Source organism: Homalodisca vitripennis, chromosome 4 (genome assembly GCF_021130785.1).
Source record: "Homalodisca vitripennis isolate AUS2020 chromosome 4, UT_GWSS_2.1, whole genome shotgun sequence".
Taxonomy (NCBI): Eukaryota; Metazoa; Arthropoda; class Insecta; order Hemiptera; family Cicadellidae; genus Homalodisca; species Homalodisca vitripennis.
The window spans coordinates 105,252,622-105,267,021 of NC_060210.1; the positions used below are offsets into that span (position 1 = coordinate 105,252,622).

Here is a 14,400-nt window from a genome sequence, read left to right on the forward strand (position 1 = left end):
GATGCAGGCTGTATATTTAAAAGGTGTTATGTTCTCTGAGATAAAATTCTTTTTAGCATGAATAAGCATAACTTAACAAGGTAGACAGCGAATACACATGGTTTAGATTGAAGGACAACTAGCACTGATATTACAGTGTTCTTGATGTTCTAATTTTAAGATTGTTAGCGATCGGACAATTCTTGCATCATTCAGTGAGTTTTCCATAGGGAGCTCCAACAGGCTGTTACTGCTCTGGCTGTTGAAATAACGTAGAAAATCTTCTTTATTTTGAAATTGAAAGTTTCTATTGCCTAAATGTTTATCCGTTTCCGAATAAACTATGGATGGCACAGACAAAACACGAGTTCGCTTGGTCCAGACATAAACGCAACACTCAGTCATCAGAGCAATTATTGCTAGTCCAAACCCTATTCCCAGTAGTAAGAACATGCCTTGGGTGTCATCCAAAGTCAACTGTCTTTCTTCTGGTGGTTGAATATTAATTCCTCCTCCAGAAACCTGTTTAAACAGTCACAAACACACTTATTTTAAGAAATCATGGTGTCACATTAATATTTAAACATTTAATTTTAAACAGCAATCTTACAGTAATTGATTAACGTTTGTTTCTTCAAGCCAAGAGTACTTAAGACAAAGGGACATTGGCTCTTTCATCACCAAGTCACTTACACGTGCACACAAACTTCTTTTATTTAGAATAACTGATTTTTGAAATGGTTGTATTATTGGTTATCATTTATTTAGTCATACTACACTCGTATTAATAATTGTTACTGCATCTGTATAACATGGTAGCGTCGTGATCGGAACTTGTAAAATCACGTTTGTCATTTTTCAGACTCAACCTTTATTGGTTTATGTGGTAAAATATTAAATAACAATCATATAGTTATATACAACCATAATGTATACACGTTAGTATCGAATTATCAACTATCGCTTTGGCCGGTTCGCTCACCACCAGGTTTATTATGAAATGAGAAATAATACCTCTAATAGGTATGTTCTTTTCAAAAATTATGAAAGGTTTTTGTAATTTATACGTAAATCACACATCTCCAAGCTAAATAATTTCCAAATCTCATCTAATCCATTTATTGTAACAATGCCTGTTTCTGTACAGTTTGGAAATGTCCACAGAGAATGTCATATTCCTTTTGGGAAAATTATAACGGAAATGTGTTTCTAAGAACAACGTAAAGAATTTAAACATTTCTCTCAGTGATTTAGTCTGAAATCGACTTGTATTCCAAACGTGGGTTTCCAATTGCTTAAAAGTAGGTAAATAATTTTGTGGTACATTGCGAAATGTTAATTCACCTGTAACAACTTTCCAGAGCTAGTTTTTTGTTGATCCCAGGCTACATCGGAAACGAGTTTGTTGATAAATCCTCCTTGTATAGCTCTCATTAACAGTACGTTGACCCTTTTGACTAGATTGGACTCTGGCTGGAACATCATGGCGACCAACATTGGAAGGAAACATTTCTGACTCAGGTGAAACACTGACTTCTTGTGTGACATCCTGAAACGACATATATTTGTTATACAGTTACATAAAATTTAGACCAGTGTTTGCAACCATTGGGAATTAAAGGTGATCACCGCTTACTTTGCAGAGAAGTTGGTCCTGATGACGTGTTTCAAGAATTCTCGAGAGTGTAGGAATGCATAATCAGTGAACAGTGGAGATTCTGTGACATTTGATATAGCCTCTTCCACGGAATCAACAATCTTCATCTTGTTATACAAGCGTTGAATGGATACGTTAGTAGAGTTGAGAACTGACATCCTCAGATCACTTTTATCTGTATTGAAAAAATATAAATTTCCATTTCCAATGTTATAACATTATTTAAAAGTACATATCAATGTAAGATTATAAATTAATTGAAAATGAATTAAGAAGGTGTGTGTGTGTGTGTGTGTGTGTGTGTGTGTGTGTGTGTGTGTGTGTGTGTGTGTGTGTGTGTGTGTGTGTGTGTGTGTGTGTGTGTGTGTGTGTGTGTGTGTGTAAATATTAGAAATTCAACGAAAGTTACGGTAATAATAATAATAATTCGTTGAATTTATAATATTTACAATTAAATTCTTCTATATACAATTTAATGTAAGACTGCTTGATATTTTACAGTATTTAATTTTAACCAGAACTGTTTGTCTAATGTCGGAGTCACGCATATAGATAGTGTAAAACTTATTATATTATTTTATATTGAAACTCCGAGAAATCATTCGGTAAATTATAACGTCACATTGATACAACATTTTTCGTTATTACGCGTGTCTGTCGTTTCTAGATTCATTTTGAAAACTTACTATTGTATTATTATTAGCTTTAGATAACAATAGGTTCGGTGAAAATACGTAAATTAATAAATACAAGTTTTTTAAGACATTTTAAACACCGTATTGGATAGTCACTGATATATTGTCTATTACTTATTGTCAACATTAACAAAGCCAAATCTCCTCAACCGAGATGTAAAATATTTCAGTTTTGATAGCCTACGTAATGGTTTCTGTATATTATCTTTTAAAATTACATTACAAATTGAACACATTTATTTTGTCAACACAGTTTAGATGATATTTATGCTTTAGTAATGGTACATTTACATTATTATGATAAAGGCATATCATTTGAAGGTATATGATATATAATTTGAAATATTATGAATGGTAAAATACTACACAAGTTTGCCGTGCATGGTATTAGTTTAAGTAAAAGTATGAATTCTTAGATGTTAGGTAGATTTTAGATTATTAAATACCTGGTGATTTGAAGATGTTGTTGAGCTATGTGATACAAAAGCTCACTGTAATAATGTATTAGTGTTTGGAAGGTATTTTTGTATATTTAAAATATGTTCGGTGTAGTCATTTTGCTTTCTTTCGGTCGCAAATTATGTATAATATTGAGGGTGTTATAATTTAGAGTCTACGAGTAGTAATATGCTATTTGCTTTACATTACCTTTATTTAATTTAACTCCTATTTTAATTATAATATTTGTTTCATAATAAAAGTTTAACTGACACTAAACTCCTGTCTCAGTCCTAATATTATCTAATATTATTCTTCATTGTGACTACAAGGCAAACTCAACTAAGGCACTGGAAATATCTTAGATCAAAAGAAGATTGCAAGAGTCGTAAGTACAGTAGACCCTTTTTTGAAAGAAGTAGTTTTCTGAGATCGATGTATGTATATATTTTCTTTGTGGGAACAATAAACTAAACTCAAATTTCACACCATAATACACTCACATTAGAACATTCATTTAAACGGCCTGAAGTAGACGCTGTTTGGTTTTTGGCCAACGTAGGCTTCTCAGGTCTACGTGTTTACATATATTCTATTTATCAGGACAACGTGGGGAATTCTAATATGGAACTGGGTATGGCAGTCAACACTTTTTGACAGGAGTTGATTTCTTAGATCTACACACACTTAAACACCCATACTATCTAGTCTATATAAACATATTATTATCGAGTAAACTAGGCAAACTCAACTTTAGCACTGTAAATACATTAGACTATAAGTAAATTTTAACGCTCGGAACTAGACACTCTTTGACCTAAGTAGACTTGTCAGTCTTAAATACGTAAAACATATTTCCGTCGTTGGGTCAACGAGGCAAACTCATCTACGGCGCTGGAAATATATTAGACCGTAAGTACAGCACAATAGCTGGAAATTAGCGGTTTTTTAAACGAAAGTGGTTTACTTGAGATCTATGTATATATTTTCTTGGTGAGGGCAACGAGGTAAGCTCTGTTGTGGTATCGGAAATATAATTAATTTGAACCAGAGATGCTCCTACACACGCCAAACGTGATATGAGAGTTAGTTCCTCTGATCGTCTAACCATGGACACTGAAATAATATGAACCTGATAGTATGCTTACTTACGTTTAAAAAATATCATAGAGGACCATCGTATTACATAACAATGTAGGCAAGGACTCTGATTTTAAAAACCGCGTGCGAAGCCGCGGGTAACAGCTAGTGTTATATAAATTTATATTTCCTATTTCACTTGTTTACTAATACGAATCTAATTTATAACTATTACAGTCTTAATCAGAGTGACGTCTATATAACATGTTAATGAATTAAATTGCAACTTGATTAGATCATAAAAACAACTTTTAGTTCTTGCTTGTGTTGTGATTAACTTACTTGTAACGATCAGTCTTAGATCTTCCTCCACCAGTTGATGAGCAGTCTCAATTACTTCTGGGAAGTTTGGCAACATAATAAATGCAATGATAGACCCCGTATAAGCGGTCGATATTATAATTGAAAATGCCCAGTAAGTTCCTGAACACAAACGTCATAGTCAGATCATCTTATAAATAGAATTTATCTTATTCTACTTAGTATTAAATATAGAATTTGACTAATAATTTGAATGCATTGTTTTAATATTATATATACTGTTACGGTGATCATAGTGGTTATGCTACATATAAAGTAAATTAACTAAAATCGTCAATTCTTTCTTACCACATTGAACTTCGAAAATAATTATAGATATAAAAGGTTGCACATAATCGAAATGATAAATGAAGAAGCAATGTTTCATTATCACGGAAACCTGACAATCTAGTCGAATAGTTATTCTTATGTTTAAAATTTATATTATATTAAAAACAAAAAATATATAATAAATAAATTTGTAATTTAGTTTGCTTTAATGCGTCCTGTTGCATCTATTTTTCAGAATGAAAGTAATAAATAATATATTATACTGACTAAATTATATTATTTTTATATTGCTAACACTAAGAGATTTTTTAAATATTTAATTTACTTTAAAAGGGGCTGGTCACTTTCAAAACGTAAGCACTGTAATTTACGGCTGGAGTAAATTGGTGGAAGCCACTATAGATGTTTCCCGTAGGATTTAGTCGTTGGTAATGTATTTATTTATTAAAAGATTAATTCAAATCCATAATTTATTACTAGTTTAATTTTTTTCATCTCTGAAAAAGTATTATGTTTTTATATTTTGAAGAGCCCTTTCTACTGGAACTAGAAAATTATAGCAGTCCACATCTGAGTCAGGATAGTTGTAAAGGTTTGACCACAGAGAGTTATAACAATGCGGTCATAAATCGTATGCAACAGTTTTCTTCATGGTTTTGTCAGTATCATTACTGTTTGCTAATATTTGGTAAAGAGTTCAAATATAAAAAAGTTAAATATTTTGAAAATTCATCAGTGTAGGCACTTACTCATTATGCTCTTTTTTAACAATCTAGTACCTAATGACAAAGTTTACTCGAGAAATAACACTTATGATACCTACAAATACCTATGAAAATGCGTGTGGAATTCTTTTTTCCACTGGTCCAAGATTTTTTCCCTGAGAAGGTGAAACAGTTCGTGAATGTTCCAAAGACATGCCAGAACATGTTTTCTAACTCATAAGGGTTATCCAACAGAGGGGGCGTAACGTGTGGTAGGCAGAGAAACTCATGGGCAGGATGGCCAGTAGATAAGCAAATGTGATTGCCATCCAGACCTCCCATCGGAATGGTCCCATGATGGCGCGGTACCTGTCATAACAGTCAGGCTAGGGGTGAAATTTTACACAAATCTGTCCAGCACACACAACTTATTTTGCTTTGGCATCGTTAAAACCAATTTGTGCTGGAAAATTCTATTACCAATCATGTGTATTATGACAAAATACATTCAGTAAATGTGCCTTATAAACAAAGGGTGTAATCGTAGTCCAACTTATAAAGCAAAATAATGATAAGTTGTTTCAATGAAATAAATAATTATAAGTTATGAAATAAATATTGCAATTGACTATAATAATTCCATAAGTCACACAGATGGCAGCGTTGATTTGAATCATAGTAATTGTCAGATATTAACGTCTGTTTCAGGAACTAGTTCCAAATTTCCATAATAATGAATTATCCCTCTTTGTTAAACACTTCAGGTTCTTCACAGTACAAAACAAGCAGTCATTTTCAAAAAATTAATGGATTCAAATATATTTTGATGTGTTACAAATAGAGTTTTATCCAGAGGACTTTCACCGCCGTCCATAGAGATAAGCATTATACACCACTAAGATAATTCTAGCCTTTTTGCACTCTTGTTTCTGGCAATCCGTTGTGTTGACTGTTTTTGTTCGCACTCAAAGGTATGTAGTTGTACACCCTAGTTTAATATTGATCCTTGAGTAATGTAGATTGTTTTTAAGAATGTCGAACACATAATAATATTTTAATATTTGAAAAATATCAAACTGATAAGTATATTGCGGTACTATAAAAATTAATTCTCCATCACAACAAAGCATAATTTTATTCCTCATAACTATCAATGTACAATTGGCTGCACATTTGAAGGAATTTTCCAACACGATCATCATCTTCTACTGTACATTCAATATGTTGGTCTTTCAGATTACCATCTATCTCTCACTTTGAAAATCTCGTTGGTGGAAAGGGATTTCATTGATACAATGATGAAATCCCATATCAGCCCACCCTTGTATATGGCATGTAGGTCTCGGTACTGTATTATCAGGAGGCCACTATGTCCCTATCTACTCCTTGTTATTACAAGATACAGTACAAGTAGGTTTAAAATAGGTTATAATAAATATGCCACTAGTAGCACCTAAGATAAAGTTGACCTTTATGAGCGCTCACGTGATCTAAGCTTGAATCTGGGTACTATATCGAGGGATGTTTTTCTTCTTCCGCTAAACGTGCGGGGTGGCACCGAAGGCCAGTGAAATTTCCGATCTGTACTTTCCTGACCTCAGATCACGTGCCAGATCATCCAACGTGATCTAACGTAGAAAAGAATTGGACGATCTGAGACGAACTCTGAGTTCGAGAAAGTACCGATGGGATATGCACAGGCCATGAGTGCCGAGCTTCGGTGCCTCGTACTTCTGGCGATAAAATAAAAACACCTCTCGAGATAGTATCTATATTCAAGATCAGATCACGTGAGTGCTCGTACATGTTAACTTTAACTTTTTATACTAATAAACGTACGTATGTATTTACCTACTTACACAGTCTAATAACAAATAGTAGATAAGGATAAGGTGTACTCCGGACAATTCCATCTTTATTATTCACTACATAACATAACAAAATATTTAGAGTGAATAGTTTACTTGAGCAAAGGGGGTGGCACTGGAAAATTCTGTGTACAAATAGTGCAGTTAAGGCCTTGTAGTATATTGGCTATTTACTTAGGTAATGCTACTGAAGCGAGGGTCATGAAGACAGCACAGTCATGAGAATGAACCACGGAGGAATGGAACTGTTGCCATCTGCTGTTGTTGGCAAACACTCCTGCCACTGCCATGTCTGCCTTGTGAGTGGCCAGGTCTCCTAGCACACTTTCAGCTGTATTCTCCCACCTGTAACAATAACTCATCACACAACACATCCAGAAATAAATAACTTGGCAAAAACAATGCAACATTGTATCATTGTATTCTCTGATTGTATAAATCCATCACTATTTTTGGTTTTGTTTAATGCGAGTAACTCAGAATTTTTTAAACATGTTACCATATGCGATGATGTATACGAGTATATACTCTTTTCCAATGCGTAACTCAGAGACGTCATCAATATAATATAATGAAGGTACCAATATACTTATAGCGGTAATAATTGAGAACTTAAGCATGGCTTCTAAAATATCATACCTGGATTGAGTAGGTTGTTTGAACTTTAAGGTAAAATTTAGCTGTCTAGATATCAAGTTCAACAACCTCACTTCCAGTCCATCCCACTTAGTTTTGGCATCTCCAAAACCGTTCACCTGAAATCTATAGTATGCTATTATTAACAAAGATGTTTTAATCCTAGATTAATATACGACTTTTCTAGTAAAATAATTTATAATCATTTGTCTATGAAACTGCCTCTAGTTAGGAATAATTGCTTCGCGAAAAATACAAACATATTTACGCTAATGCCCCATAAAATAGGTTTAAAATGTTTTTGGTAATTTCAACAACAATAAAATAAACTGAATATTTTTCAATAGTCCATCTTCAGAATACACGGAGAACAATACTATTTTATTTTAGCCTCCCAATTTTACTTTTCAGCTCCTACAGTTCTAGCAATTATTGTTTATAAAATTATATTAGATGCCTAGAAGAACCCTAGTGTTTATTCCTCTAAGCAGTTAAAAAGATGAAAACCAAATTTACTAATAATTCTAGACTCTGAGACAACCAAATTTTGTACAAAATTATTATACATGTAAAACGATAATTGTATTGTCTTTTAAAATTTACTACCAGAACAAAGCCAGGCTTAATTAGTGGTTACCAAGATACTTTACTCTTTCATGATGCAAAAATCACCCAAAAAAGTAATTTTTAAGTATCAATAACAAAAAAGTTCCACGTAATGCAACCACTATTCATCATAGCAACTCAGTATGAATTGCACATTAGTTTCAGGCACAAAACAAACGATGCAGCATTGGATGTCGCAGGCCACATTCCTCTTATCTTCATATTGTTGTTGGGAGGTATTTGACTTAAACATAGATATAACACTGTAACTGATATAACAAATGAGAATAACGACGTACTGTACAAGTTTTGAGACCAGCCAAGTATCAAACAATTATAATCGGAATCAAGACAGTGAAAAGAGATCTTAGTCCCTCTGACGCACTTAACATGGCAAAGATTTGTAGATATAATTCTGGACAGATATATACTCGTATATTATTGAATGGAATCAAAAGGTTTATTCTGTGTTAATGTTGAGTTTAGCTCCAGTCCACCTTCTTAGAACAGCGTCTGAAATCTGATGCTGTCACAGACTTGGCCCATGGAATCTTGAGTCATGTTTGTCTGAAGAGATCCAAAAAAGTCGGCAGCTGAGAGGTTCAAAACAGCTCTTTACGTTGTTTCGACATTAGAGTCACCTAGACAAAAAAAATATACAATTGTGAACCTGACGAGAGAATGAGAATACTTACACACCTATATTACAATATATTGTTATATTTTGTGGTCTGTGTGTCTTTGATGTTAAAACGATGTGAAGAGTTAGTTTTGATCTTCTTTGTTGCCCAGTTTTTTGGATTTCTTCAGACGAACATGACTCCAGATGCCAGGAGTCAAGTCTGTGACCGCGTCAGATTCTAGACGATGCATTAAGAGGAAGGCGAACTTAGAGTTAACTCGACATTCATGTCTAAACAAAACTGCAAAAAAATAAAGAAGGAGAAATGTGTCAAATATTCAAGTAGGATAATGATGGAGTGAATAAGAAGATATAGTTATGTAATAAAGACTCAAGTTGATGTTCCCGACCACTTTTTTCCGTCCCAAGTTGGTCTAGCAGGTGTTACCTGACTACCTATTAAGTTATACTAATAGGACGAAAGTTGGCTGACTGAACGGAATCGGAATTTTTACAATTAAAAATAGTATTCATGTACTGTCTGCTTAACCTTATGATGTTAGGTTTCAAATTTAAAGAAGAGGACAGACACTAACTTTCAAAAAGTCTTGTATCAGTTTTGTGACATAATTATATGTAAAACTGCCAAATTATCATATAATCTTATTACATCATTCATTTAAATGTCCGTATTTAGGCAGTGCTATTCTGTTCTCACGAACAGGATAAGTTTTGGAGTCAGCAACATTTTAAATTTTATTTTTAATATTCATAATACAATATTTACAAAACATTAAAATAATACGTTATTTTGTATTACTCATGAGCCGTCTCATAAGTTTGTCTGAATAAGGGCGGGGCATTGTAACATACTACATAGGTTTGTGTTTATCAACAGATACTGTTTTAGTACATCGAACATTTTTAACTACATAGAACATCCAGAAAATATTTAATAATATAATAATTCATAACGTACCAAAATGTTTTAAATTTTCCACTTCTTCAAGTTTTCTTAAATACATACAAATATCAAGGACTCTTCGAATGCTGTATTAAACAAAATGGGATATATTCCCGTAATCTCCGAATCTGCTTGTAAGTTTCTTCTTCTGTGCGTTCTCTACATCTTGAGTTAATGTAAGTATTTTTAAGCACATGTAAGTAATTTGCCAGAAACAACAAACTAAAAATAACTAATTTAAATACTGTATTCCCCAAATCATATTGTAACAACTAAATCATTGAAAACAGCAAGTGATATTGAACTTACCTTATCAGACATTACGCAATAGTCTAATTAATATAACTTTGTAGTTAATTAAGGTGATACATATCAAGAGTCTAAATTTATTGTTATTTTAAACCTACTAAACACAACTAGCTATTACTTCTGGTAGACATAAGGTGGATGCTCGGTAGCCACCACTCTTAACTGGTAGCCGTTAAGACTAGTCATCTTATCTGGGAACAATGTAACGTGAGGTTGAGTGAGCCTATCGCAACGCCATGACGTCAGCAGCTGAGGCACTCTGGCTCCCAATGAGTCTGTGTACAATTTATGGGTGTACATGTTTATGTCCAGGTTGTATACTTCTGTCTGAAAAACATAAAACAGCGATAAAGACATCTTTGGACTATCATTAAATAATTTGCTAGATCAAGTTTTCATAACTTGTGTCAGAATAGAAGTTGAGACGAATTTGCAAATTGTCATACTATGAGCGGATTTCACTGGCATATACTGCATCTTACTCGTATATATCTGTGTGATGATCGGATCAAAAAATTAATTATTTTCAATCAATTAATTTTATAATTTATTATACTAATATATTTATCAAATTTGAATATTGATTAAACTGCAAATAGAATACTATTTAAGAGCCAGATGCGCATTAAGTTAGAAAATAAAACCATTTAAGAATGGTGATGTACACAAATGGCACTGAAGTAATTGATTAAATATCATCAATATACTTGCTTCAATGAACAGATTCAGTTGCAGTGAAGGGTCAGCGATAACCAAAAGGTTCACAAACTTTTCTGAGGCTGGACTTTCCAAGAAGTTGGTGATTTGCCATAAGGAGGATTGTGGCACCAACACTACCTGGATCAAACACATCAGAACAACAAATTTGTCTTACAATGTTGAGGAAATTTAAAATCTTTGTTAAGATGTAAATAGCCTACATGCCTTTTAATTGATATGGTTTGGCTGGTCTAAACTTTACGTCAAAAGATTTTATTGGGTGGATAAAAGAAAATGGAAAATGTCTTTATTACGAAGCAAAAACTAATCTTCTTTATCAAGGATTCGTATTGCCTATGGATGGAGTTTTTTACAAATTCAAAATAAATTGTTAGTACAAAAGAATGTCTATGAAAAATCAGTTGTACAGCCTTATATCCTACAAAAGTCTATGTTTGAATATTGTATTGTACAACTTTCTCCATTATTCTGTTCGATCAAATCTCCGCACATGCCGGGGGAGGGGGGCACGAGAACAGAAAATAATCGTAAAAACTAACCTTGTTGATAATATTTTTCTTTAATTTGGTGATTCTCTATCGAAATTACAGGATCTAATGCACTTGATATGCAGTTGAAGTTAGTACAAGAAATTAAATTGTTTAAATAATTCCATTGTGTCGACAATGAGCTTGGAAACTCAAAACCAAACGGTGTACTTTTATTGCTATCCAAAATTAAACTTGATAAATTAGTGTATAAATTGAGTCTTAGGCATCGGGCTACCATTTCAGGGAAACATAAATCTTATAAATTGTTATGTTTGAAATCAAAATTGGAATTTTGTTTGCTGCTCATATCACTAGAAAACCAAACAAAACTTGACGGTCTGTTACCTTGCTAAAAGATTGGTGTTCTAGTATATCCAGAACGGGCTCCAAAGTTTGAGAGAGAACAATGTAATCGAAACAATGTGACTCCCGCGGTGAGACTAGAGTATGGGCGTTGAGATTGGTAGCTGACACGTCTGTGGAAAACTGGCCGTGGATAATGGGTCTTGGGTATGTCTTCAACAGCTGCATAATCACTGGCTATGGGGGAAGTTGTCATACTTTTAGTTTCTTACTTCAACAGTAAATTTGTATCTTTATAACAGTAGAATCTTTGCTATCACAGAAACTCTGACGGAATTAACATTTTAAATACTAATGATTTACACATAATATTTTAATTAGACAACATATAAAATATTCTGGATTGTGCCAGAACAATTTTGAAATTATTTTTCATACTCACGTCCTGATAATCCAATAATAAGTCAACTATCATGTCAGTTAAGAACTACTCCAAATAACAAAACATGACATTAGTAAACACCCTACTTCGTTTCCTAGACACCAAAACTCGAAAGGAGTGAGTAGATTTTGTGCCAACTGAAACGTAACTAATTTATATCTCATGAGATTTATATGCATTCAGTATCTCAAAACCTGTTCAAGATAAAAAAAGGGTTTGTGAGAAAATGAAATTTGAGGAAATGTTATAAGCATTTCAGAACACGTTTTGTTGTTCTTTATACCAAGGCTGAACTTGTTTTATCATTCCTATCACCAATTTATGGTGATAGAAAATTTCTTATGAGATATTCATATAATTGATATCTAGAAAATTGTTTGAGATTGTAAAATTTGTTAATTACAAAATGTTAAAATATGTTATAAGCATTTCACAACATGTTCTGTTTTTCGTATAAATTCATAAACAACAATGTTGTGAATTAAAAATTTTTTTGAATGGCTGCATATTGAAATGAAATGGCGAATGCGCACCAAGCTGGCCAAATGTTATCCTTTTGGCAGGGATGATCAAGACCATCTTCAGAATCGCAATAGCGTGTTCCAATGATCAATTCTGAGCCAAAATGTTCCTTCTACTATTCACTTAGCCTCTTTGCCTTGCAGCGCGTTACTCTCCGACTTTATAGTTGATTCTGGCCAATTTATTCTGGATTTAAGGCAGGTAGGTTGAGTCTATACAATCAAAACTATTGGTGTAGACTCGGGATGGACAGACCTTTTCATGACCCTGATTTTACGTCATTACTATTGCAACAACCTTCCTGAGACTGTTCATAGACCTGATCCCAGTATTCTATATGCTCCCAAAGTTCGTAGATCTGCTGGTAAGAGAGCTATTGAATCCGCTACTATGATGCCAAATTTCTAATCTCCTCATGATGTCGTTTATTTATTTTTGTAGAATGTAAACTCCCTTGGTTTATTTTATGCCCCACCGAAGTGTATGCCATTTTCAGAAGGCTGCTCCTAATATATGACGTAATTAATTAAACAGTTAAAAAAAGTTTGGAATTAAAGTCATTGATAGTTGTTTATTTTTTTGTTTTGTTTTTAGGTTGTTGGCATAAAAGAACAAACATTGCAGGGATATTTAGTTTTCCTCTTCAGCCGAGGAGGACAATAAGAGCATGTCTCGCTGACTGGTAGAACATCATCTTACACAAGTGTTGGAGGATCTACAATGTTCAGCAGTATTGATGGATAGTTTCATTTCATCACTCAGATGCCCTCTTTCCAGTCTATGCTGCATGACATGTGTTTCGAGAGACTTTACCAGATTTTTCATGTAGTCCAATTTGTTGTCTCGAGGAGTATGCCGGTAATAATTGTAGTGCACAAAAGAATTCACTCCAGCAGAAATGTTCACCATGGCGAAGAAAATCGCCATTGGCCAGTTTTGTGTTCTTCGCGATGTTCAATAGTTGGAACACAATTAATTGATCAACCGAGTCAATGTTACTCTTAGATATATTGTAGTCTTCAATAATTTGAGGTTTGCCTGATAGGTCATCATTCCCAGGTCCCTGGTGCATTGACAACGCCAATATAACCGTCTTGCCCTTCTTTGGCCCTTATGAAAGTAAAGTAATTCTTTCAGTGGAACCGTAGATTGAACTGAACTCTTCTTTCTCCCTGTTTAGTAGGAAACTACTGGGAATGTCATTTTTGTTTTTCTACATAGTTCCAAGATATGTTAAATTCTTTTTGTATAGTTCCTCGATAAGTTGAATGGAGCTATAAAAATTGTAAGTAGTTATGATTCTTTTCGTGTTTTCGATTGGCTTAACCAACCTTACTAATGCTTCACTCGGTTTGAGAAGTGTTCGTTGTTGGACTTCTGTGAGGACTCAGCCATCATAGTCTATACCAGAATAGATGTAAGCATTTGAGAGATAATGTGTATCAGTGAAGCATTGGATTTTTAGTCAATATTTTGCTGGCTTATTGGGCTTATACATCCTAAAAGAAGAACATCCTCTAAACACAACCAGCAGTTCACCAATACAGCAATACTCTCCCATTGAGTAGCTGTTCTTGGAGTTCTCCATAAATTTGTAGAAATTGCTGCTTCTTGGATTTGTTTTTTCCGTTATTTCCTGTCTGTGGAATCAACAAATCTTAGTACTGCAAGCAA

At 33.6% G+C, this 14,400-nt stretch overlaps 1 protein-coding gene across 1 annotated transcript; it reads right to left on the bottom strand.

Moving 5' to 3' along the window:
* LOC124359884 (ionotropic receptor 21a) lies at positions 1 to 10,530 on the bottom strand. The gene is given in 9 exon segments (XM_046812998.1): positions 1 to 501; positions 1,324 to 1,528; positions 1,616 to 1,811; positions 4,192 to 4,332; positions 5,330 to 5,465; positions 5,468 to 5,573; positions 7,247 to 7,417; positions 7,712 to 7,834; positions 10,328 to 10,530. Coding segments are annotated over 9 exon segments (1,659 nt in total). The 5' UTR covers positions 10,510 to 10,530; the 3' UTR covers positions 1 to 102.
* Positions 10,531 to 14,400: the final 3,870 nt, after the last annotated feature.